Genomic DNA, 27,896 nt, shown 5'->3' with positions numbered 1-27,896 from the left:
GACTTTGCCTGTCAGAAGCCAGCTGGAAAGGTTACAGAGGGTGATCATGTGACCCTGGGACACTGCAGCCATCATAAATACATGCCAGTTGTCAAGTGCCTGAATTTTGATCATGTGACTATGGGGATGCTACAAAACCATTATAGCAGGGGTGGGCAACTGTGGCCCTTTTACAACCTGTGGACTTCAACTCCCAGAATTCCTGAGCCAGTTTGGCTGTTTCAGGAATTCTGGGAGTTGAAGTCCACAGGTTGTAAAAGGGCCACAGTTGCCCACCCCTGCATTATAGCATCCTCACAGTCACATGATCAAAATTCATGTAAGTGTAAAAACTGGTCAGGAGTCACTTTTTTCATTGCCATTGTAATTTTGAACAGTCATTAAATGGTTGTAAGTCAAGGACCACCTGCACACAATACATAATCTTATATACTGTAGCTCTTTTTAAAATAAAAGAATTCTTTTTTCCAGTTTAGTCCAACAACTTTTATTGTGTATTTATTCCAGCTCATCTCTCAAAGGCAAAATATAGCACAGAAATATACTTTATTATGTAAAATACGTTTCCAATGAAATATTCAGGGCAATATACCGTATGTTGTATCCCGAATGTAAATCATTATTTTAAAATTAAAAGCCTTCAATAGAAACTACAAGGAAATATAGAAAAACTTTAAAACAATTGTATGGTTATCGTCAAGTCACAAAAGTAAACTAAAGAGACAAATCTGTGGAATTCTATTTGGCGTTTTGATATAATGACATAAAAAGTACAAATCAGATATCCTGTTGAAAAACAGAATTTTAAAGATTCTTCAGGATATCAAATGTTTTGCAACATTATCACAGGATATCAAATCCAATTACACTGTCACAAATCCATACATTCTACGGTGCTTGTGCAACCAACCATTTCTAGTTTTGATTCTGCATTCTTATTGAATCACTTATCTGTGATTTTGACTGATTTTGACTCTCCCTACTTGACAGGAGAACAGGCAATAGCATAGGGCCGGAGAAACAGGTGAGTCTCATTTTTGGCACAGCCAAACCCACAAGACCTCTGGGAAGGCCACAGCTCTCTCTTGTCTATATCTACTTGTCTTCTTTCTCATGTTGCAGGTTGTTTCCCCGACTGACCATAACTCAACTGCAGTCAAGATGTTCCTCAGCACTAACCTAGTTATATTTAGAAAAAAACTACACCAAGATATTCATGGTACCCCTTGTCTAGTACTGTACTGCATGTAATACAACATTTCTAAATTAGGGATTGTTTTTAAGGATACCATTCTGTTTAGAATAGGTTCAATGTTCTACAGCCCTCTTAGGACCAATGTCAAAAATACTTGAGAAGTGATGAATGTAGGCTTTTGAGAAGAGTTGGTTACAGCTGGCATGGAAGAAAGGGATGTTTGAAATAGAAAAGAGGATAATGAAAAGAGGGCAAATGGGTAGGGGCCACCCTTTTGCTGTGCATTTCTCTCCTCTTCAATTCATCGCCCCTTACAATAACAGCTTTCAACAGGAGAAAATTGTCCATTCTGATTGCAGATGAGAAAAGATAAATAGTACCCATCCTGAACAACTAACTTCTTTTTTATTTTATGGCACCACCTTATATTTTGTTCCAGACACGTTTGTTATTTACTCCTCAAGGGAAACGTTTAATACTGTATTAGTAGTGCTTAATCATTTCATTTTATTTAAAATAAAGCATTATATAATTATAAACGGAACACTATGCATTAAACATGTACATATTTTAAAGTGCTTTAATTGCTTTTTTGCATTCGCTCAGTTCTAGATTCAGAAAGCAATCCAGACAGGTTAACGAGTTATCAAATATTTGGTATTATGGCTTAATTCACTTTGTTGGGGCTGGGTGAAAAACATAGGATGTTCATATAAAAAGAGTACGCTGTCAAATAATTAATTAGCTCTTATCTAATTCAACCATCATATCTAATTCAACTATCAAAACTGAGATGTTGCTGTTCATTTTCCTAATCATGCCACAAGCATCGGGGGCTTGGCACCTAACAAATGATACTTTTTGTCCCACCGAACAATAATGCGAAATACAAGTCTTTAACATCAAAAAGAAACACCCTTCTTAACGCTGATGATGGGACTACCTCCAAATTACAAAGATATTAAAAACAGCCATCATTCACATCATTATTCTGGAATCTCTTGCAGACGCTTTCCCTGCCATATTCTGCAGACATTTCAAGCTGGCTCCATTATACCACAAAAACCTACCATCTGATCAGAAAATTGAGAGACAAATAAGGCCATTCATACAGAAAGCACTTAGGCAGGCTCCCAAGGATCTAGACTCAATGCATTATAACCCTTAAAGGAGAAATATGACTCTGAAAAATGCTTTTATGCATGTTCCTTGAACTTCAGTGATATTTTTCCAAGAAGTTTTGAAAACTATCTGGAAATAAACAACTTCTATTCAACAACAACAATTCCAGCCTAGTGTCAATATTTAATCCAACTGTGCTAGTTCCTTTTATTAATTTTGACCTCCAATATTTTTCAAGCTAAATAATAATCCATTTGCTCAAAGGTTAGCAATATTCTTTTTATCGGCTCAGTTCTGGCCACAGTCTTTTACATTTTTAAAAACAAGGCATTGTTAATTAAAACATTGTGGCTCTGTGGCAAAAACTTCATAGCTTTTTACAGAATTCTAATCCCAATATTGTTCCATTGTTTTAAAACAAACCAATGGAGCCAAAGGACCAATCAAAAGGGCAACCAAGGACACAGGTCCAAGGCATGCTAGACATCCAGGATGCAGGTGGCAGATGGAAATCCTTCCTGTGAAAAGTCCACGAGCAGCAAGCGCTTCAGAAAAGGCTTGGTTCTGCACTACTGAGAGATTCATTTTCCTTAATGTATTTGAGAATGTCCATCTCATCCATGTTTTGGATCTTCTCTTCCGCCGGCTGTCCCGTTCTGGTTGGAGAAGATGAGAATTTTTTCTCAGGTATCACCGGCTTCCTAGGTATTGCTGGCTTAGATGCCACGTTGGGTTTGGGTTTAAGCTTGGGCTTAGAGCTCACCTGCAACATTTTTTCAAAATCATCTTCCACCCTGAAAGAAAAAAGAAAGTATTTTATTTGAGCAAGTCCAACATGATACAAGTAGTCCTCAACTTACAACAGTTTGTTTAGTGACCGTTCAAAGTTACAACAGCACGGAAAAAAGAGACTTATGACCATTTTTCACACTTAAGACCATTGTAGCATCCCCATGGTCATGTGATTTACATTCAGATGCTTGACAACTGACTCACATTTATGACCGCTCTAAGTGTCTTGGGGTGTTGTGATGTGATCCCATTTTGTAACCTTCTGACAACCAAAGTCAATGGGAAAGCCAGATTCACTGAACAACTGGGTTACTAATTTAACAACTGCAGTGATTCACTTAACAAATGTGGCAAAAGAAGTAATAAAACAGGGCAAAACTCACTTAACAAATTTCTCCCTTAACAACAAAAATTTTGGGCTCTATTGTGGTCGTAAGTTATTTATTTATTTATTTATTTATTTATTTGTTTATTTATTTATTATATTTATATACCGCCCTTCTCCCGAAGGACTCAGGGCGGTGAACAGCCAGGATCAAATACATAAATATAAAAGTTAAAAACAATTTAAAACCAGATTAAATACTTTGGCTCACAATTAAAACAACCCATTAAAATCCAATTTAATATTTAAAACCGTTAAAATTAGGCTAGCCCGGCTTGCTGGAATAACAAAGTCTTCAGGGCACAGCGGAAGGTGCGCAAGTCTGGGATCCTCCGTACCTCCGGGGGCAGCTCGTTCCAGAGGGCAGGAGCCCCCACTGAGAAGGCTCTCTCCTGGGGGGTCGCCAGTCAACATTGTCTGACCAACGGCACCCCGAGGAGCCCCACCCTGTGGGAGCGTACTGGCCGGTGGGAGGCTGTCGGTAGCAGAAGGCGGTCCCATAAGTACCCAGGTCCTAAGCCATGGAGTGCTTTAAAGATGTTAATCAATACCTTGAATTGCACCCGGAAGACCACTGGGAGCCAATGCAGCTCGCGCAGGAGAGGTGTTACATGGGAGCACCCCGCCACTCCCATAATCACCCGCACAGCCGCATTTTGGACCAGCTGGAGCCTCCGGATGCTCTTCAAGGGGAGCCCCATGTAGAGAGCATTGCAGTAGTCCAGTCGGGAAGTGACGAGGGCATGAGTGACCATGCACAGGGAGTCCCGATCCAGAAAGGGACGCAACTGGCGAATCAGGCAAACCTGATAAAAAGCCCCCCTGGCCACGGCCGTCATATGCTCTTCTAAAGGCAGCCGTGCATCCAGGAGGACACCCAAGTTGCGAACCCTCTCCGTGGGGGGGACCGTGCGAACCCTCTCCAATGACTCGCCCCCAATAGCCAGCGAAGTTGAGGACTATCTACTGCTCACTTAATCTTCAGGTGGTAAACAAGTACAGATAGTCCTCAACTTACAACGCAACAGTTCATTTAGTGACCATTTAAAGTTATCAAAGTGATTGATGACTGTTTTTTCATACTTATGACTGTTGCAGCATGCCCGTGGTCAGGTGATCCCAAACTAAGACACTTGGCAACTGACTCGTATTTATGACGGTTGCAGTGTCCCAGGGTCATGTGATCATCATTTGCAATCTTCTGACAAACAAAGTCAATGGGGAAGCCAGATTCATTTAACAACTGTGGCAAGAAAAGTCATAAAACAGGGAAAAACTCAGTTAAACACAGTTTCACTTAGCAACAGAAATTTTGGCCTCAACTGTGGTCGTAAGTCAAGGATTACCTGTACACTCTTAGGCTACCAGGAAAGTAGGGAAAGAGTTTCTCCAATATTCCTGATTGTAGCTGCCTGGAATCATTCTAATAAAGGGAGCATAAAGTTTGGGTTACTTTTCCAAGACCGTCCCAAACAACATGGGAAGGATGTTCAACAGCCATCTCCCAGTCACACCTACCTTCCAATATCACAAGCCCAAGAATTCCTGTACCTTGTAAGGTTTCATCTTGTAATACTTGAGACACCCTTGGGACCAGAGGATAAAATTAATATCAGGCAATTTCCTGGGCATCTGAATCCTGGCAACTGTCTAAATCAGAGCTGGGCAGATTTTTGGTGGCCATGAGCTTTCTATCTTTTGAAAGGGAAAGACCTGCACTCAGAGCAGCTATGCTGCAAAGTGAAAACACATCTCAGTTGCCCCTAAGTGGGACTTTCCCCCAAACTTTGTTTTACTACGCACTTCCTTTTTTAAAAAATGATATTCAGCTTATTTCTTACTGTACTTTACTGTACATTAAAGAAGGGGTCTCCAACCTCAGCCGCTTGAAGACTTGAGGACTTCAACTCCCAGAATTCCTCAACCAGCCATGCGGCTGAGGTTGGAGCTCCCTGAATTAAAGCTTTTCAGTATATTCTATCTCCAAATGGCAGAAAAGGGAGTCCCTGAAGCTAAATATGACCCCCAGCTGTCAGACTGACCATCCTATTCTAAACAGAGGAAAATGTAGGCTAAGATGAGGTTGATTCTTTTCCCCATCCTGAATGACAGGGCAGTAGCCAAGCAGATTTTTTTCATGTCTATATCCAGGTGCTTTTCTATTTTTAGTTTGTGCAGCCATGTGAAAATATTGCCCCAATACAGTTGACCAGGCTATTTTTGGTAACATTGTCTTATGCTCAGACATATGATTGTGTTAAGACCAGAAATAGCATTACCTATTCACAATCATTAAATTATCGGTATGTCAAAAAAAGCATAACGAACGTGGACATTGCATTACCGACTGTTGGCATTTAGAAAACTCTGCGTGGATTAGTTACAGAAAAATCCTGATGAATGGTTAATCTTATAAAAGAATGAGATCTTTAAAAATCCAGGCCCAATATGGAAGTGGGGACTTTAGTTTTTGGCAAGAGAAATGCAACTTTGGAAGGTATGAATTTCATTATATTTTATGGAGTCAGAAAAACAAACGAAGCGTAGCAACTGTCTGAAAATATTAAGCAATGTCATCCGATGGAAAAAAATGTGTAGCTGTTATTTAAAAGAGATTTATAAACAGCTCAGACATCTATGGACTATTTTTATTTAAAGGTTTCTAAACAAAGAAATCTACGTTCTATTTTTAAATCTAAACACATTAAGTCCACTTTAAAAAAGGAAACACATTGTTTGAATATCTTATCGTAATACTATCGTGATTTAACTTCGGCCTACTCTTAATGGAAAAATATCTATGGCTTCTAAATATGCCAAAAAAAAAATGGAAACACAAGATAATTGCTATGTAATGTCCAAAGACTATAACACACCACAGATGTAGTACTATTGAGCCAAAAGAGATCCTACAATGGGGAACTGCATCTCATCCATAGAACAAAAAATAAATTTATTCATCTGTACAAAGCCACTGTATCTAAAGTATTTGTTTTAGGGATAAGAACACATTTGGTAAATAATTGCATTTCTGATATGAAAGCCATAAGAAATTATCTCAGTAATCACGTATAATGGCTCAAAACTTGCAGTGTAAACACAGAAACTTATCTGTGTTGAAAATATTAATGTTGAGCCCCCAAAGAGTACTCATAACTAAGAAAGATAGATTATCATTCAATCTCACCAGATTTATTGCAAAGAATAAAGAATGACATTAACAGAGTCCTGGAAAGTGGTCATCAGCCCCCATTTCCTGTATTAACAAGTACTTTTAAGATGGTGTCTTAATTTATCGTATTCCTAACTGCCTCTTGACAGAAGCGAGATGTTATTACTTATATGCCTGATAAAGAGGAAGGAATCTACAGATGTCTGGTTCTGCAATATTTTGCAAACATCCATTCTCATTCTCAGGTTCAGAGAATTCCATTACACTTAATATGGACACTGCAGGTAGTCCTTGACTTATGACCATAATTGAGCCCAGAATTATAGTCATAAGCCGTCCACCATGTGACCACACCCAAGTTTATCCTTTTTGTAGCAATCGTTAAATGAATTATTGCAAACCCATTAGACATTAAGTGAACCCATTGTCTGCAATGGGCATTTCCCCCCAGAAACTAGAAGTAAACACCAATTTCCAACAACAACAAAAATAACCCACTGTAAATCATAGTCATGTATGGCTGATTGCCAAATAACCAAAAAGCTATCGTGACCATAGAGGAGAGGGGGTAGTCATTAGAACTTTGAATCAGGGTTGTAAGTAGCACTGGGGAGGTCTGTTACAACTTTGAGCATTTGCTAAGTGACCCATTGTAAGTCAAGAATGACCTATACCTGCTCGATCAATGAGACCATGTGAAGCTGCTGTAAGCTTACCATTCTCTCCTCACCACGCTTTCCACTTTAAAGAGAAAGTGTTTTTCTACAAAAACAAAATATCCTTCCGACCTGTAAGGCTGGGCTCACTTTTCTAGCGGGTCCTGTCTTGTAGAAGGCGGCTTGTAATTTTGCTGACACGCTGACTCTCCATAAGTGAGGATTTTGATCAATTCTTCAATTTCATCTTAATTCTGAATTGCTACAGTTCTCTCATTCACTGAATATTTATCTGGCTTTTACATAAAAGATCTCCTGATATTTCTCGGTAGTTAAAGTGTGAGCCCTTTTTCCATTGACAAAAAAGTCCCCTGTTCCCAGAGCAAAAAAAATAACATACTGTAAGTAGGCTTTAGCTAGCCACACAGTAAGAGTGATTTCAGCAGGTATAATTCTCTCCTTACTCCTATAGCAACTTGACCTTATAATCTTCTCTAATGAAATTTTTTTATAAAGCAGGCATCTATTTGTAATTCAAGAGTTATGGTGTTTATTCATATATTTAATCAACCTTTCAAGGCTACTGTATTTCCCGGCATCCACCTGTGTTTCTCTGATGAGAAAGGAGGCAGAGAAAATTAAAGAGCACTGAGGAACTTGTTCAGAATTGTGAGATCAATAAAAGGTTCCTCACCGGTCTATAACAACAGCGATCAAGTTGACCTATCAAATCAATTGATGTTTGTAGCTCTGATTCCTGAAAAATTGTTGGCTGCACTTTAAGAGGAGATTGAGGTTTGTTGTGACACTGGCAGATTATGTTCAAACTAGCATTTTTTCTGAATCCCCACCATGCTTCGTTTGTAATTGCTAAACGTTATATGATAACAGGCAAGGCAAATATTTAGTTTAGTTTAGTTTAGTTTAGTTTAGTTTATTTGATTTGTATACCGCCCTACTCCCGAAGGACTCAGGACGGTGAACAGCCAAGCAATAAAATACATAAATACACAAAATTTAAAACCAGATAAAATCTGGTTTTATATCTATATCATTATAGAAGCCAGGTTGGTGTTTGTGTGTGTGTGTGTGTGTGTGTGTGTGTGTGTGTGTGTGTGTAGGCTCCAGTCAAGTCCCTGGCTTGAACATTAATCCTGCAAAAAAATGTTTGAAATTACAAACCCAATGATTATGATAATTGCAGTTGTCAAGCAAACATCAGACATCAGTCGGGGGGAAAAAAGCCAGATTCAGATAAAGTATGATTTCCTGATAAGATAGTCAACTGAAAATTAAATTAATCCCTACTTTAAATCCATGATCTCTATCACACAAGGCAGCATTTCTTAAATAGGACTGAGGCAGAAACAGGAACTTGGGTAAAGGATACAAGGAAAGATTTAAAATGAAGTTGATATGCTTTAGGATTATTGTCTTCTGGTGCCAAGCAATGTCTGAACAAGAAGGTCTGTTGGGTTCTTCTGCCACCAATAGCCTCCCACCGACCAGTCCGCTCCCACAGAGAGGGTCTCCTCAGGGTGCCATCGGCCAAGTCATGTCGGCTGGCGACACCCAGGGGGAGGGCCTTCTCTGTGGAAGCCCCAGCCCTGTGGAATGAACTGCCCCCGGAAATTCGTAAGATTTCTGACCTTCGCTGCGCACTCAAGACCCTATTGTTCCGCCAGGCTGGGTTAGCAACATAATTTTATATTGGATGTTTTAAACTTTTGGGGTTTTAAATTAAGCCAAATTTATTTAATACTTTTAAATTATTTTAAATTGATGTCTATTCTGTTTTTAAATAGGCTGTACACCGCCCTGAGTCCTTCGGGAGAAGGGCGGTATAGAAATAAAATTATTATTATTATTATTATTATTATTATTATTATTATTATTATTATTATTATTATTATTATTATTATCTTTAATCAGTTAATGGTCTCCTGTGTAGAAGTAATTTTCTAAGGTAAGCTAGTTAGAGTGAATTCCCAGTTCTCTAACAGGTGTCCTCAAAATGCACTGGATTATCAAAACCCTCATCCATCCATTATACTTTGCCAGAGGCCATGGTTTTTCACACTTCAGTTGAACCTGTAATCTGCAATCAGGGAACATGAAGGGCATCCAAGTGTGGACACCATGCTAGAAGACCTAGGGTTAGAAAACAAGAAGGTCCATTACCAAATTTCCTGTAAGGATCAAACTAGAGGCATACAGGGAATCCACAACTGAACAAAAGAACATGACCCTTCATAGTTGTGGAATTTGAGCAACTAATGTTCAGAGATATGCTTCTGCTTCCACTTCTGGAAATATTTTGTAGCTATTGTAACTAGTAACCATTCATAGCATTGTCTTTTACAAATATATCTAAATTAATGAACGAAAGCCAGATGGTGTAGTGGTTAAGGTACCAGGCTATAAAGTGGGAGATGGTGAATTCTAGTCGCTTCTTAGGCACAAAGCCAACAGGGCGACCAACTTTCTGCCAATCACTTTCTATCAACCCTAGGAAGAAGGAGGCAATGGCAAACCTCTTTTGAAATCTTGACAAGACAACTGCAGGGATTTGTGCAGTTGGTTACCAGAACTCAAGACTGACATGAAGGCATAAAATAATAAAATAAATGACTAACATTATATTTGGGGAACAAACTTCTATATTTAATGTCATTATCCACTATATGAAGAAGAGTTTCCTTTGTTCTGTCCTGAATCTGCCATTATACAGTTTCAAAAAATAACTTCAATTTCTGTCATGAGAAAAGGGCACAAATTCTATTCTTTTTCTCCATCCATCATGTGTCGTTTTATAAATTTCTATCATGCCCTCACATTTGTTTTCCTAAACAAACAAACAAACAAAAACCTGCACAGTAACTTTTTACCTTGGGAGAATTGTTTCAGATTCCAGAGAAAAAAAGGAAATTATATAATATAGAGGCTAATATAAACCAATACCTAGAATTAATTTAGGACGTCTTCATTTTCCAACCTTTTTTGTTAGCAGAATATTATTCCTGATTTCTTAATCTGGTAGGACTGGAATTTCCTAAAAATGTTTTTAATGCACCTGTTCTACTGGTAGTTCTAATTTATCTTTAATATCTAAGTTTGGTACAATATTCATGGAACAGCTTTGTGCATCTCATTCAGCTTAAGTCAGAAACTTAAGTCAGAACAGAATCTTGGTTTTGATTAGAAAATGGGCAGTGTACAGTAATTATTCCTGAAGATGCTGTGTTAAAAATAAGAATGCTGCATTTGAAGAGGATATAAATTCTTTGAATCATGCAAATTCAACTTTTTATACTTTCCCTATTTATGGAAGCTATATGTATGTGAATGCATGAATCCTTCATTCTTGAATAAAAGATCCATATACAGCTCCGCTATAATCTAGTATTTGACCTATTTATCTAACAAGATATGCCCTTTAAATGCTCTCAAGATGAATCTCATTTTCAAAGTTAGATTTTTATTAAAGGTATTTTATACTATGGACTATTTATAAATTTTTATTATTTTCTGTCATTGCCCTATTAAATATACATAAATATTGAGCTGAAGTATTTCCTTTAGACTGGTATATACTTTAGAATGCATATTGTCTACTTTCCTTTATACACAGATCATCTTCCTTTAAGAAAAGGAAGAAGTAGACTTTATAAACAATTCTAAAGAGAGTCTCCATATATCCCTTCCTGTAACACTGCTAAATACCAGTGCCTTGAGGGCTCATAAAAACTAATGCACTATATATAATCATGAGTTCAATTCTCAATAGAACGTTGAGTTTCCTAGAAAGATTTGTGGCTTTGTATGTCTGATGAATACCAAACAGGCAAACTTGGCCATGGCATTGCCAGCTGGTGGCCATTTCAAGTAAAAATAATAGAAGTATACATTGTGTAAAAATAGAGAAATCCTGAGGGATGAGATGGCAATCATGTAAAATCTTGTTTATAAGGATGTGAAATAATGTAAGATTGCGGTAGTGGCAAATATCTGTACCTCAGGTGGAGGATGAGAGTGGAGAATCTTTCTCTGAGCTTGTGGGTTGGTTTCCGAAAGTTTCATTACCAGACTAGGTAACAACAGAATTTAGCGAATGTCAGTGTTGGTGTTCTTCTGCTTATAAGGGTTTTATGTGGTCAGTAGGTCTTGTGATGGGAGGGTCACATCATGTTAGGGTCTAGTGATGAGTCTTGTGAGGAGGGGTCAGGTGTGGGTCATGTCAGGTGAAGGTCTTGTGAAAATGTAAGAGACATACATTTCTTGAATGAGACCTTAAAAAAAGGTAGGCTGTATATGCCATTTTAAAGATGTTATACATTTGGATGTGTGTATAACAGAGTCTCATAATTATATGTGGCCAAACAATATAAACTTCCTAAATGGTTTTCTTTCCCCACTTCCCCAATCTTGCTCATATACCAATTTCAGCTACCCCCTTTCTTTCTTAATCACAATGGAAATATATATTGCAGCACATGCTTGCTTATCCATTATTTTGTAGAAACCATTACAAATATCCCGTAAACAACAAGAGAATACAAGGGAGTGGAACATTTGTCCTACTTTATGTGTGTCAGTGACAATCCAGAATAGGCTGTCAAGTTTCTTACCCAGGTTAGCAAGTGATTGTTCCTCCCATTCCAAGCTACATAAGAAGTACAGATTGCAGACTTTCAGGCTTATTTTACTTGACTTATTCAGAAATGATTTGACATAATATACATATGATTAGTGAATGATCTGGTTCCCAGAAATTCATGTTTAATTCACAGGCCTCAAAAAGTAGGATTTTCTTACATGAACAAATCATCCATCTCAGATTATAAGAATAAAACATAAAGGGGCGGGGGGGGGGGGGGGGCTCACACATGAGTATATATTTTTTCCAGCTATATAATTGAAATAAAATAGAGTTATACCTTGGAGACTTCATGTCTTAAAAGATCAGATGTGCTCTTAAGCATAAAAAAAGCATTAACATTTTCCTCTGAGCAAACTAAGGTAAGTGTCTCTTATACAACATGCTATTACAAAATGTTCCATTATAAACAATGAAGAAGAATCATGTTTCCAAGACACTTCGTGCAATAGAGTGTTTTTTCTTCTTCTTTCCATTATGAACAAGTTATTAAAACTCTAAAATGTTTCTAACAGCCTAACTTCCATTCTCTCCTCCCACCCCAAATTTAAATGCAAGTGCCTCCCTAGTGTTGGTGAGAAGTGATTCTACAGAATTTCAAAAAAAACTCTAGTTAAAATGTGCAGCATAGCTCAGTAAATTGAAACTGTAATATGGAATTATACTATTGGTGAGATCCAGTCTTAAGTCAAATTATCAGCAGATTTATTGAAATCAGAAAGACGTGAATTAATTGTGATTAATTTACCATATTGATTTCAATGGATCTGTTATAGGAACAATTCAGTCTGCAAACAATCCAATGTTTTTTTTTTAGAAAGCAAAGAACTGCTAGAAAAGTAATTGCTTAAAAGTGTTTGGTTTATACCTGTAAGAAATATTTTCTCTATCAAAATGCAAGAACTTATATGACTTCATAAATATCTAGAGTCCCCAATTACTCTTCAGTCTCTATATACTTCAGACACCAGTGTAGAGGTGCGGTGGCTCAGTAGCTTAATGAAATTGCAGATGATCTCTGCTCCAGCGATTCAAGTCCTAGCATTGTATGTCAGATGAGCTCCCATCACTTGCCTCAGCTTAACAGTTCAAAAACAAGTTCTATGCAAGTAGATAAATAGGTACCACTTCGGTGAGGAGATGAGTTGGTACTCCATTCAGGCAGTCAGATTCCTGCCAGCTCTGAACCTTCCTGGTTGTAGCACCCATTTATGAGGCAGCTACAGGGAAGGGAGAGGTCCTAGGATAATGCTGCAGGAAAAGCCACTTTTCTTTCTTGGGAAGAGAATGTGTCCTACAACAAAGCTGGTAATTGGCAGCCAAACAACTACTCTGCAATAGCATTGTGGTTTTCTGGCTAATGTAACACCATATGCCAACAACAACAATAATAATACACCAATGGAAATGTAGTGTTTTTGAACTTAGTAGAGAGAATTACTATATATTTGTTGCATCTAGTATACTCCTATGTGCAACCATTGTATTTTTCATACTGTACATGGTTTAATTCAGAGATTATAAGAATCTGCCTACAAGCATTATTATGTGATTTGTACCCAGGTAATAGTGTCTGTCAGTCTATCTATCTGCCTGCCTGCCTGCCTGCTCCCCCCTCTATCCTTCTATCTTTCTATCTATCTCCCATCTTTACTACTTTTATAAATAACTCATGACGACAAACATATCTAATAATCCTTCCTCTTATTTTCCCCGCAACAACAACCTTATGAGGTGAATTGATTCAGAGGCATGTATACCTGAGCTGAATAGCCAACTTATGCAGAACAGAAAATAATGAACTTAAGTCACAATAAAACAGATTTTGCTTGAACTTTAGGAAAAACTTGCTAAGAAGAGTTCAGCAATGTAACCAATTACTGAGGGAGGCAATGATCTCCCTTTACTAGATTTGTTCAAGAAGTGGGTGGACAGGTATCTGTCAGGAAATTCTTTAGCACTAATTCCTTCCCTTAGTACAGAGCTGGACTCAATGTCCTTATGGCCTTTTCTGTTACTGTGATTCCTATAGCTGGAATGAACAGATTAACTCTTGACTATTGTACACAATTCCTTTTAGCTCTGAGGAACTGCCAAGGAGAAGGATGGATGGAAGTTCTGAAGAGACAAACATGATGATAAAGAATAACTGAAGAACTACAAGAATGGAGGAATCAACTATAGCTAAAATCCATACCTACTCACATTTATTTATACAATCCCAGTTTTGAAAACAGTGTGGCGTTAGTAGGCTAAAGCCTAGAAGTTGTCTTCCAATCTTGGGCGGTTTGAGACAGACAGGCTTGAGGAGAGACATCACAAGCACACAACACCAAATTTATCATGCAATTCAAATGAATACCTCAATAGTTCTTCCACGTCCTCAGCAGGACTAACATTTAACAGAGGTTCTCTGTCTTCAGTGGCTGTCAGCAACAGCAGTGGATCTCCAAGAGTTACCACTCCACCAAGATCTGGTCCTTCAAATAATTTCACATCTAACGTTTAAACAAAAGACAGGCAGAATCAGGCCAAAATACAGTTATAAACAGCAACTATAGTCTAAATAGCAATAGCATTTAGACTTATATACTGCTTTATGGGGTTTTACAGCTCTCTCTAAGCAGTTTACAGAGTCAACACATTGCCCCCAAAAATCTGGGTTCTCAACTTCAGAAGGATGGAAGGCTGAGTCACCCTTGAGTCCGGTGAGAATTGAACTGCTGGCAATCAGCAAAATTAGCTTGTAATACTGCATTCTAACCACTGTACCACCATGGCTCTAAATGAGTTGTGTGGGCAAAGAATTTATTGGAGTTGTGTGGTTGCAAGAAGAATTAACATAGAACTAGTTTCATATGATCCGGTTTCATGTAAGCCCCGCCCACATAGAAGAATAAAGAGGTTTGCAAAGTAGGGAATATCAGATTCGATTGATCTAATGTCACATTGCCATGAATCCTGAATTATGCTAAGTTGCATCACTGGCTTCCACTGCCAAACTATTTTGAGAGGAAATCAACCCTGAGAGAATAACATTTTATGATACCAATTCGCTTTTGTAAAGGAAACAGAAAGAATGACCCTTATTCCTTTTTAAACATAGAATTATTTCATTCATTAGGATACCAAATGAAGCATATACTAGGCTTGGAGGAAGCTTTGAAAAATTGCTGCAGTACAATTCTCTAACTAAGAGAATTGGTTAGGGTTAAGAGAATTAGCCTAACCAAGCATAACCAATGGCCCATTCCAGTTTTACACAGTAAGCTGAAAAGTTAAGCAGATACTGTATATCTTATAGATGGGATACAAGTATTGTTTTCTTTCTTTAAATTATCTCAGTATTTTTAAACATTTTGCATGAAGGACTTATGTAATAGTAATAATTAGTATGTTGAACAAGGACTAAGTTCAAACTCCCCCTTGACCATGGAGGTTCACTATGAGATATTTGGTTATTGATGTGAGGATAAGATGGGGGAGTGGGGAGAATGATCCAAGACATTGATTTGATCTGCCAGAGAAAATTCATGGTAGAAATGCAATAAATAAACCTAGCTAAAGAAACTAGTTAAGGAATTGCCACTGTGAAATAAGTAACTATATCCAGAATCTAAGACAGAGTTTTACAACCAAAGATTCCATGTTTTGTGACACTTTAAAAAAAAATCCTATAGAGTATATAAATCAAGACACTTGACTATTCATTAATACCTTCTTTGATTGCCAAGATCTTCTTGTTGCCAGGGGATGAAAAATCTTCAGACGTACCAAATAGTTCTTCTCCCGGATCCACTTCTCCATGAAAAATTGTTAACTTCGTGTTACCTTCTTGAGCAGGAGAGGATGTGGGCTTCTTGAGTTTTTTAGATCTAAAAAATTAAATAAACCAGAAATTACTAAGAACCTTCTGGCAGGAAGGATTTCAATTTGGGACATTGGTATTAAATCTTTTTCAACCATGTCATGACTTTGATTTTATTAGCCATGAAAGAAGAAACATGCTGCCATTGCTCCCTGGTTGAACTGTTCCCTGGTTCTGAAAGTTTATTGAAAAAAAATAAAATAAAGAGTCCAATGTTAATTTGGTCCTTGATCTGCATGGCCTATTGCCATTTTGGAGTAGTGGTTATAGGGCACAGGCTAGAACCAGAAGACTGTGAGTTTTAGTCTCACTTTAGGCACAAAACCAGCTGGGTAACCTTGGGCCAGTCACGCTCTTTTGGCCCTGGAAAGCAGGCAATGACAAACTATTTTTGAAAGCTTACCAAGAAAACTGCAGGGACTTGTTCAGGCAATTGCCAGGAGACAACACAAAGGCATGTGCGCATATATACACATATATACACTGAATTGTCTATACCAAGACTGTCAAACTCGGGGCCCGCAGGCCTGATGCATCACGTGCTGGCCATGCCTGGTTTAGTGATGGGGGAAATGTCATGATATGTCTTGTGACAACACGAGTTTGACACCCCTGGTTACACTATAACCAGGGAGCCGTTGAAGGAACTCTTTCTACGCCATCTGCTTTAAATATGACATATGAAAGATATTAATGGGAAGAATATTTATAGTTGATCATGAAATAGTGTGAAAAAAAATAAATGCGGTAGTAACAGCCAAATTTGTCAAGTCTTTTTAAAAACAAAACCAGAAAATGTTATTCTACTTGAAAGAAAAAGAAAACAATACAGATCCTAAAAATATGTTGACATGTGCCCCACAGCAAAGAATGGAAGACAATTCCGAGAAACATATTTCCATATCTTCTGAAAGTAATGGTAGCACACAGTTGCAGAACACAAGGAAGGCATAGCTTAAATTAATTCAGCAACGCATTTATTAGCCCATTAAAACTGAATATTGTAGCTGGGGAAGCTGGGGACAGATTTTGTGAGGCCTTTTTTCTTTTTTTTCCTCAGGACCACAAGATATAGTGAATCATGATGCTACATCTCCATAAATGAGGGGTCTCCAATCTTGGCAACTTGTAGACTTGTAGACTTTAACTCCCAAATTGTGGGAGTTGAAGTCCACAAGTCTTAAAGTTGCCAAGATTGGAGACCCCTGCTGTAAATAGTATATGTCATAATCCCACCACAAAATGAGTGGCATATACATTCAATAAATAAATAACTAAACCTAACTGAGCTGAACTCTACAGACATAGACTTAAGAATGAATGTTAAACCTGGAAATTTATTAAGAGTACTACTACTAAACTAAACTTGGTTATGAACTAATTTTAACCATTACTGATAGGGAGTGTATTGCTGCCAGATATCTTACATCTTTCTTTTCTATAGGTATCAGTGATGAACAATTTGGTGACTGATAGTAACTAGCAATGTACATTTCCTAAAGTTACTTCAAAACAAGGAAGCACCGGGCTTCTTAAATCTGTATGTAGATCAGAAGTTCCTTCTGTCACAAGCCAAATAAGAGTATCTGTCAGTGGCATAAGATGTACAAATGCAAGAACAAATCATATTAAGAATATGTCCAACCCCAAAGCCAACAGCGGTTAAAAGAATGCATGCTTCCAAATAAGGCTGGTTATGCTGCCGAGTTCCAGTAATGGGGATTAAATTAAGGGAGAGAACACAGAACAAGATGATTGATCAGAAATGCCCATTTATCCAGCATGACATCGACAAAAGGAGCTGAGAAAGCATAACATGTTCCGTGGGAAGAGACAGATGCCTACCCAGCTGTCAGGGCTCACTCACATAGCACAGTTTGTAACTTCTCCAAGTGCCTCTTCTTCTTTCTTTCTTTTTTAAAGTTGAAAGATGGAAGGCTATTTCTAGGGGTTTGTTGCTGCTGGACTAAACAAGTCATGAGCTTCCAATTATCACTGCCATTCCAGTCATTGCTGATTCATTGCTGGTACTCTGAGTAAATAAAACTGCAATGTTCCCAAAAATTGTTCACATTCTGCAGGAAAATGATACTTTAGTACTAAAGAATGTTAAGAACAAATATATATAGACACAATTATTTCCATTTGCTGAGTAACTTCCATTGCTTCGGAGATATTAAGAATATTATTTTTAAACCATATTCCTTTGATTTGTGTCCCTTTATACAGCATATGTCTTCTTATCAGAAGAATGAAAAATAGTTTTCCAAGATACTTCCCCATTGATTTTGTTCAGTTGCTCTATATACATGATAAAGCCAATACAGGTTAGAATCGGTTCACAGTACAATGCATATGGAATGTCTTTTGATAAGGTCATCTCTCTTGGCTTATAACTTTCTTGCAGAAGAAAAAGGAAGAGATAAAACTTACTTCATAAGCTGCCATTATAGCATGAATTTGCTTTGAGGATGATAGGAAATGCTTAATTACAATGATTAGAAATGATAGTTTCAATGTTAATCAAACTCTTAAAACTCAGTAAAAGATAAAATCTTGTCCTAAGCAGGGACTGCTCCTCAGTCCTCTATTCATTTATCCCCTCTGAACGTTGCAATATTTTGTTTTGTAAAGTAAAATTAAATCAAGCTAGCTTGGATGTCCTTTGCCACCTAAGGGGGACCTGAAGAAAAGCAGGATTTTTTTCACATTTCCCTTGCAGCGTGTCTCATGATACATCTTTCACTAGAAAACCTTAGGTTGCCTGAGTCTTCGACGATACCCTAAAGGAGAACTGGAACAGTTATGATTCAAGAAGACCCAAAAGAAGTAGGGAGCTGTGCACAGCTACAGGTAATGGAGAGAGAACAATAGAATTTTCAGTGTCAACTATTCCATTTACACAGAGGTAGGAGGTCTATTGAGTCCATGCCTAATAAGGAGAGAACTAATTATTACAACCTTTGTGATATGTTTATTTGAACCAGGTCTTTTCAAGCATTACTTAAAATTGGTAGAGAAATAATAGGGGAAGATCCTACCGTAAGGCAGCTTGTAAATGCCCCATTCGGCAATATATCATAGAACTTCATAGTAGGAACAAGTGAGGGTCAAACACAAAGCCACTTGCTTCCTTGTTCATGATTTTCAAGTACAGGTGGTCCTCGACTTATAACAGTTCGTTTACTGACCATTCAAAGTTACAATGGCTCTGAAAAAAATGACTTATGACCATTGTAGCATCCCCATGGTCATGTGATCAAAATTCAGACACTTGGCTACTGACTCATCTTTATGACGATGCAGTGTCCCTGGGTCATGTGATCCCCTTCTGCAACCTTCTGACAAAGACAATGGGGAAGCCAGATTCACTTAACAACCGTGTTACTAACTTCGCAACTACCGTGATTCACTTAACAACTGTGGCAAGAAAGCTCATTAAATGGGGCAAAACTCACTTAACAATTGTCTCATTTAGCACAGACATTCGGGGCTCCATTCTGGTCATACGTTGAGGACTACTTTTAGTAATGCCTGAAAAAAAACTGCAGCAGCATTCAAGAAAAGGGATGGTCCCCACCTGCAATATGAGGATAACAATGCTAAACCTGAATTCACAGTAAAGGGAGCTCAGCACATCGGGAGACAGCCCCAAATCCTTGAAATGGGAAATATTTATATTGTTCCAAGAAACGTATTTGGAAAATGTCATTATGCAGCAATTCATAATACATATACAAGGTCGGTTGCTATCTTGATTATATTTTTATACATAACTTGAGCAAACCTTGGTATCTTATGAATATTCAATTGATAGATAGATCCAACAAATACAATTCATAGGACTCACATTTAATAAGCTAAATGACAGACCTGTTAAGAAATGATATCTGGGATTCAAAGGGCTATCAAATTGAGGCCAAGGGGCTGGCCCGATTGAAGATGCTATGACCTGGTGGAAGTTGGGTCCTTTCGCCTCCACCCCACTCTCCACCCTCTGAAGCATAGATTCCTGGATATCATAGATATCAGCCACTTGCTTTTCAGGCTCTCCTCATTCCATATGAGGCTTACCATGAGTAAATGTCTATGAAGATTCTCAGTCATCCAGGTCATGGTTGTCCCAAAGGTGCTTTTTCAAGAGGCAACTGGATTTTCCGGTTTTTCTTTGAAGACGTTTCGCTTCTCATCCAAGAAGCTTCAGAGCTGAAGAAGCTTCTTGGATGAGAAGAGAAAAGTCTTCAAAAAAAACCTGGAAAGTCCAGTTGCCTCTTGAAAAAGCACCTTTGGGACTTACTATGAGTAGTAGAAAGGGGGCAAGTAAACAGAGCTAACCTAGCCCTGTAAGTGGATTTTCAGAGCTAGTTGCACTGTCCTTTGAAATCTGGCCAGGGTCTGTGCAATATCTACAGATCTGAAAAGGACAGGACAAGCACAGATATTGCTCTTCAGTCTTTTCTATGTTTCTGTACTTATCTGTACTCTACTGTTTGTTACTATTTTGGCCAGGCAGTCAAAAAAAAGTAAGGATGGAAAACATAATATCCTATTAAAATACAGATAAACATAACTCTGTCAAGGAACCAGACTTACTTATTTTAAGATTTTACAATGTAAATTAAGTCTGAGTTGGCACATTGCAACCATGAGAACCACATCGTACTTAAGTCTGCAATTCTACACATGCTTTTTTTGAAACAAGAGGAAGGAAAACAGGCAACACAATGCTTGAATTTACAAGCCAAAATTTACTAAAAGGTAAGTCATAGCATATATGAGGACCACCCAGATTGTTGGGGGCAATATGCTGACTCTGTAAACCACTTAGAGGGGGCTGTAAAGCATTGTGAAGTGGTATGTAAGTATCTGCTATTGCTATATTCAGTGCAATCCCCTTTCCAGGAAACAAGCACTGAAAAACTAAGAAAACAACTTATGCTTTAGTTGTTCCATTGTAAGAACAGTGGGGAAACAATGTGGGTTTAGTTAGGTTTGTATCACATTTATAGTTGATTTTTGGTTGGTTGTTATTATCTGACATGGGGTAGCTGAGAAGGTTGGAGGCAGTGGTGGGTTTCAAAAACTTTTACTACCGGTTCTGTGGGTGTGGCTTGGTGGGTGTAGCAGGGGAAGGATACTGTAAAATCTCCATTCCCACCCCACTCCAGGGGAAGGATACTGTGAAATCTCCATTTCCTCCTGATCAGCTGGGACTTGGGAGGCAGAGAATAGATGGGAGTGGGGCCAGTCGGAATTTTTACTACCGGTTCTCTGAACTACTCAAAATTTCCGCTACCGGTTCTTCAGAACTGGTCAGAACCTGCTGGAACCCATCTCTGGTTGGAGGTAGACCAAAGGGTAACAGTAATGACAGATAGAAGTAAATACGGTGAGAGATGGGACATGAACTGTTCCAAGGAAAGAGAGATTGCAAATTTCTGCTTCAGGGCCCCAATTTCAACTCAGCGGCCAGATATCCAAATCACCAGCTACACTGGGATCAAGTTCATGCTCTTGAATGCCAGCTCTGTCTGCAATAAATTTAACCACCCAATGATTTTTCCATTTAAGCATTTATTTGCACTGTATTACGGCTAATTGGCTGCTGCTGTTATGTGATGGATATTTCTTGTGTGGCAACAAAAACAAGGAAAACCCAGCTGAAACAAAGAGCTAAAGCAGGCATTCCAATGACTCCTTGCTTTAGTAGCCAGTGACAACCAGCAAAGGATACTAAGATATACCAGAAGAGTACTGGCCAGGTCAATGCCAATGTGTTTGAATGACTTTATTCGTAAGAAGGAGTGCGTACATTCACAATCATCTACATACACACCACGAATAAGGCTTTTAAAAGCCCAAGCCGACTGAAGCTTATTAGAAAGGGAAAGGGGAGGGATGAACAAAAGGCAACTGAAATCCACTCCCATTAACACTTTCTACTGTCAACAAAAGAGCTCTGTGAATCGAATGATTCAACGTTTCCTGTTCCTCACAGGCAGAAGCCTGGGAGCACTTGATGAGGTAATGCACATTTGGAATTCTTGGGGCGGAAGAGCTGAGTCATGCTATTATTATCAATCCCCTCAGACAAAAGAGGCTTCAAGGTCTCCCCTCCCCAGCTCCAAAGCCGGAGAAGAAAGAAGGCACGGGTGCAAATATGCTGTGGCACATGTCGGTCTGTACTTTGAAAAAGGTACCTGCTTATTGTTCCCAAATTGCAAAGGAGCTGCGAATATTGTCCGCAGCTTGACCTGCTTTAGAGCAGGGATCTCCAACCTTGGCAATTTTAAGGGTTGTGGACTTCAACTCCCAGAGTTGAAGTCCACAAGTCTTAAAGTTGCCAAAGTTGGAGACCCTTGCTTTAGAGCACAATAACCTCTCAAAATTCAATATTTTTTTTTTCTTTTCCCAAGTCTCCAAGCCTTCGGTCCTTTTGATGAAAAACTCACCTCATCGAAAATCAGTCTTTCCCAACATACTCGGTTTTTCTATGTCTAAGAATGAGGACTCAAAAGGGCTGCATTTGGTTTTAAAAAAAAAAAACATTAACCACTTCCATTCTCTCATTAATCCACTCAAAGAAACATTTTCTCAAGATCATTTGCTCAGACTTCATTGAACATTCATGGTATCACACCATCCCATTTCATATATGAAATGGTATAGAGCAGGGGTTAGCAATCTGTGGCTCTGGAGCCGCATGTGGCTCTTTCACCCCTCTGCTGCAGCTCCCCGTCATTCAAAATATGCGTCACAACCGCCGGCATGCGATTTATTGAGCTTTTCAACCCCCGGTAGGCCAATCATGGATAAATCCAAGAAAAGAAAAGTTTCAGAACAAAAAAACTCAGGACGTTTAATTCGACTACATATGCTAGTTTTGTGGCCGCACAAGAAATACTCAGGCACGGGAAGGGTTTTGTGACTCACAGCGTTTTCTTTTCTATGGGAAATGGGTCCAAATGGCTCTTTGAGTGTTTAAGGTTGCAGACTCCTGGTACAGGGTCTCCTGCTTGAACAGGGGGTTGGACTAGAAGACCTTCAAGGTCCCTTCCAGCTCTATTCTGATTGACTGATTGATTGATTGAGTGAGTGAGTGAAATGAAGCTGCAAAAGATTGGCTGATTGTTGCTAAATACACTACAGAAAAAAGAAGAGAGGTAGAATGCCTACAAAAGCAGCTGTAGAATTTAAGCTACAAATGTGAATTTGTGGATGTCTATCCAATCCTGCCCCGCAAATGGCTGCCAGTGGTTATGGCATAGCAAAATAGCCACCTCCTCAAGTACCTGAAATAAGAACTTCTCTAGATGTCAGGAACAAGGTTTCTGATAGAATCATAAGGGGACATTAGAGGTGTTCTAGTTGAACCCCTTACCCAAGGCAAGAGTCCTAATACGACTGACTTGCCTTCTCCCATACACACTCATCTTTACTGTGAATGTCTAGATCTATTTTCAATGCAGGGAAGAGTGTGTGTGTGTGTGTGTGTGTGTGTGTGTGTGTATGTGTGAGAGAGAGAGAGAGAGAGAGAGAGAGAGAGAGAGGGAGGGAGGGGGAGAGAGAGAGAGAGATCACCACCACTGGAAGTTTGATATGCTACAGCAGATGAACATTTTTGTAAACTTAGTTGTTTTTTTGTAGACCATAACATAATTATTTTGACAGGCAAACTCCCTGACCAAAGCAGATTTTATAGCTTTGAACAAATAACTGATATCTCTCAATTTCACTTTTTCCTACTTTGTACAATTGAAGTAGCAAGCTAGAAACACAATTCATGGAAGGGCAAACACAATAGAAACAGAAAAAAAAAAAAAGTAAATGTAGGACATTAAAGCATTTTGCAAGTTTGGGGTTTTTTTTGTTTTTGTTTTTGTGGGATCTTTTAAGTATCTGTGACATTGAGAAATATTTTCCCCCACTAAGCATTTAAAATTATTGCCCTAAAAATGCTTGCTGCGAGTTTTGATAGGCTTTCCTTGGAAATGAGATTTATTTTGAGGCTGAAATATTTTGAGGGAAATGTAATGCTATAACTGATGGACCTTTAGCTCACTGTATAATTATGTTCAGATATACTAGCTATAACAGCTATAAAAATATGCTTTCCTGCTGATTTAGGTTGAAAGTTCAAACAAAGCAAAGCTATACATGTCCTTTTTCTTTTCTGAACGCTTAAAAAGGATATCCACAGGCCCAAATGTAGGGTTGCCACCCAGGGCCGGATTTAGGTGAAAAGAGGCCCTAGGCTATTCCACTTATGAGGCCCTTTCACCTATAGTGAAAGTGTAATTTTAATTTTGCTAACAATTTGAATGTAGGGAATGTAGGCCCCTCTTGATCTTGAGGCCCTAGGCTGAAGCCTAGTTAGCCTATAGGAAAATCCGGCCCTGTTGCCACCTTTCCTGGATTGACCTAGAGACTTTAGTTTGAATCCCTTATTTCTGGAATATGTGTGATGGTGGGAAGGAAATTCCTTTCCTGCACCCAACAATGCTTGCTAGGTGATTTGTCAATATGGATTTACTGCTCGTTCAAAAATTCGCGTCCTCCTTTATTGTAATTAAAAATACTCTGCCTGATAGATGATCATTCATTTCCAGACAGGTGTTAATAAGTGATTCCTCTTTCAAAGCTGTCTCTTGCAGATACAAGGACAGGGCACAGGCCCTTCTGCTGCCCACACCAGAACAGCTATGGAGAATAGCACTTAAAGGTTAAGGCAGAATGGCCAGGCCTGAATCAGCCTAAAGTGGCCAATAGGAACTGAATGGGTCCCACTCATGATGGAGTAGCTGAGAAGCACAACAAATGCACCTAGATAAGAAAGGAAACCTCAGTACAGCTACAGATGACTTAAAGCTACTTTAAGTGTGAACTGATCCATTGCCATGGAGTGAAGTATCATCAGTTTGCTGCTGCTGCTACCTAATTACATATCTCCACCCTGGTGAATCAAGTGATGCCATGAATGTAAGTCCTGGTGCCTGGAGGCTGACATTCTGGATAGGGAACAGCAAGCTTCAGCTGAACTCTGTCAAGACTAAGTACCTCTGGATATGAGGACTTTATGGTTCCAGGACCTGGCCATCTTTGGTGGCAATCGTGGTTAGGAGGAGCCTTACACAACTTCTCACTTCACCTAAGGGTTTTGTATATTTGTTTTCCATACTATTTATTTCTTAGTGTGGATTGCTGTGTGCGGTCTAGAGTCACTGTTGACAAGATGGACAACTATATAAATTTGATAAATAAATATACATACTGAGCAGTAGTGGGATTCAAACAATTTAACAACCGGTTCTCTGCCCTAATGACTGGCTGGGTGGGCGTGGCCATGGTGGGCGTGGCAAGGGAGTGTGACAGGCAGCAGTCGGCCTCCTGCACCCTCCTGGGAGCAAAAACAAGCTGCGGGGGGAGAACGCACCGCCCCGCCCCACACCTCATTTTGGGCCTAGGTGGCCTCCCTGAAGCCTCCTGGGAGCGAAAATCAACTGTGAAGGGACCGTGCTGCCCTCCATGCCCCATTTTGGGCCTAGGAGGCCTCCCTGCACTTATCTGGGAGGCAAAATGGAGTGTGTGGGGACTTCTGGGAGGGGCTGGGAGCGGCGGGGCCCGCCAGGAATTTAACTACGAGTTTGCTCAAACCGGCGGAATCCCACCACTGATACCAAGGCTTACAAACTTGGTTTTATTCATGTATTTCTTCTCCTATTTCCCCCATCCTGCATACATGCTGCTCTAAAACTCTAAAAGGGTAAATCCAGCAATATAATATATTAGTAACTGGTGTTGAAAGAGTGTTCGCCACTGTAGGAACAGTCTTCCCTTGAGACCAAATCAAGAAATAATGAGAGTTAATTGGGGCTAAAGTACTATTTGGCACTGCAGGAACAAACTTCCTGCAAGAGCACTCTAATATTTTTTTTTAATCGGAACTACTATCTATACTCAGGGAAACTTGTAAAATCACCACAACTCTGTGATAATTGCTTTTACCTGGTACCTGTGGTGGTCTTTTTTTCCATCACAGAGGGGAGAATTATTGGGTTAGTGTGAATTGGCATGTAGGTGTTTTTTGCTGATCTGTTATCAAGATACATTCTGCCTATCAGCTTACAGAAACGGTCATTTACAATAAATGGCAAAATGCACTGAAAGGAGGGAGCAGGGAAGCCTGAGGAGGTATTTCTGTATTTGCTGGGTTCTCGCTGGGTTGTGTAAATTAGACCAAGAGCTCATCAGCACTCGAGTGGATTTAAACACCTATATCTTTCAACATTGTCATTATCTTGTGAGAAAATCTAACAAAGTTGAGTGATTCTTGGATGGGAATCTATGCTAAAATCTCAGGGCTGTAGTCTAGTTTGGAAAGGAGCAAAATCTACCCCCCCCCAAAAAAGATAATAGCCACCCACTTTTCTACTGTCCAAAGAATCAGTGTGACTCAGCCCATATACCCAACAAAAGTTGAGTATGACATAAACTTGCTTTTACCTGGTAACATCTTTACGTCCCACCAGGGACTATAGAGAAATCACAGTCCATAGTATATGCCCAGACAATTCGATCTGTCAGTGCTGATGCACTTCCTTCCAGAATCAGGGAAGTGTCTCTGCATCAATGCCTGCCTTCTGGAATGAGGTTCCCACTGAGATCCAGATGGCTGCTAGCCTGCTGGTGCTTCAAAATGACTTGAAGGCTTGGCTCCTCTCCCAGGCCTTTAGGGAGAGTGAATGAAACCCTCTTGCATTTGTTTGGTTTCTATTTCTTTCCTTTCCTTTTCTTCTCTTTTCCCTTCCTTTCTTCCTCCTCCCTCCCTCCTTTCCCTCCTTCCTGTCCAGTTTTTATCATCTTTGTTATTATTTATTATTTATTTTTGTTTTTATATTCTTTTTCTTGTAAGCTACCAGAGTTGTTGATTTTTTTAAACAAAAAAACCCACATTTCATAAAAGAGAAGCCAAGGTCAAGTGAAAATCATAGTATTGAATTGACAAAAGCTATTAACCAACTGTGGTGGTATTGACAAATGTCTGGGATTGGACGTATGGCCACGGCTGACGTTACTTGGTCCTAGTTAATGGTCATCTCCCTTTCAGGACTTGGCTTGTAACTTGGATGTCAAAAGTAAAATAACAAACCTACCTGAACAACCCAAGCCCCTCTGAGCTGTTGGCCAAAGGAGATGCAGGCTTCAATTTATACAGGTAGTCCTTGACTTACAACAGTTCATTTAGTTCGAAGTTGCTACGGCACTGAAAAAAATGACTTATGACCACTTTTCACACTTATGACCGTTGCAGCATCCCCATAGTCACGTGATTTACATTTGGATGCTTGATAACTGGTTCATTTTTATGACCACTGCAGTGTCCCAGGGTCATGTGATCACCTTTTGCGACCATCTGACAAGCAAAGTTAACGGAGAAGTCAAATTCACATTACAACAGTGTTATTAAATTAACAACTGTACTGATTCACTTAACAAATGTGACAAGGAAAGTTGTAAAATGGGGCAAAGCTCACTTTTTTTTTTTTTTTTGATTTATATGCCGCCCTTCTCCGGAGACTCAGGGCGGCTTACAATGCGTTAAGCAATAGCCTTCATACTTTTGTATATTTATGCAAAGTCAGCTTATTGCCCCCACAAACTGGGTCCTCATTTAACCTACCTTAGAAAGGATGGAAGGCTGAGTCAACCTTGAGCCTGGTAAGATTCGAACCTGCAGTAATTGCAGGCAGCTGTGTTAATAACAGGGTGCTTTAAACCACTGTACTACCAAGGCTCCTTAACAAATGTCTCACTTAACAACAGAAATTCAATTGTTCAATTGTGGTCATAAGTTGAGAATTACCTGTACATCAAGATAACCTTTTATTTTTGTTTTTTAGGGTATCATCCAGGCAATTAATTACTGAATGAATTTATTACAAAAACAACACCATACTCTCCCGTTTTCTTCTACCATTTAAAATAACTTAGAAACTACTTCAAAAGCCAAAATTGCTTAGGACAGCGTGATGACAAATGCCCAAAGCAA

General features: G+C 39.0%; 1 protein-coding gene across 1 annotated transcript in view; it reads right to left on the bottom strand.

The window, feature by feature from the left end:
* Positions 1-471: 471 nt before the first annotated feature.
* HS1BP3 (HCLS1 binding protein 3) overlaps positions 472-27,896 on the bottom strand; it is a 44,177-nt gene continuing 16,752 nt past the window's right edge. Inside the window, exons 5-7 of the mRNA XM_034432187.3 lie at positions 15,697-15,854; positions 14,342-14,477; positions 472-3,111 (exon numbers count right to left, since the gene is read on the bottom strand). Coding sequence (XP_034288078.2) covers positions 2,865-3,111; positions 14,342-14,477; positions 15,697-15,854 — 541 coding nt within the window. The 3' untranslated portion in view covers positions 472-2,864. The remainder of the gene's footprint in view (positions 3,112-14,341; positions 14,478-15,696; positions 15,855-27,896) is intronic.

Source organism: Pantherophis guttatus, chromosome 1 (assembly GCF_059756535.1).
Source record: "Pantherophis guttatus breed Tessera chromosome 1, ASM5975653v1, whole genome shotgun sequence".
Taxonomy (NCBI): domain Eukaryota; kingdom Metazoa; phylum Chordata; class Lepidosauria; order Squamata; family Colubridae; genus Pantherophis; species Pantherophis guttatus.
The sequence above is the reverse complement of the archived record's forward strand: the minus strand, read 5'-3'. Positions and strand labels throughout refer to the sequence as shown.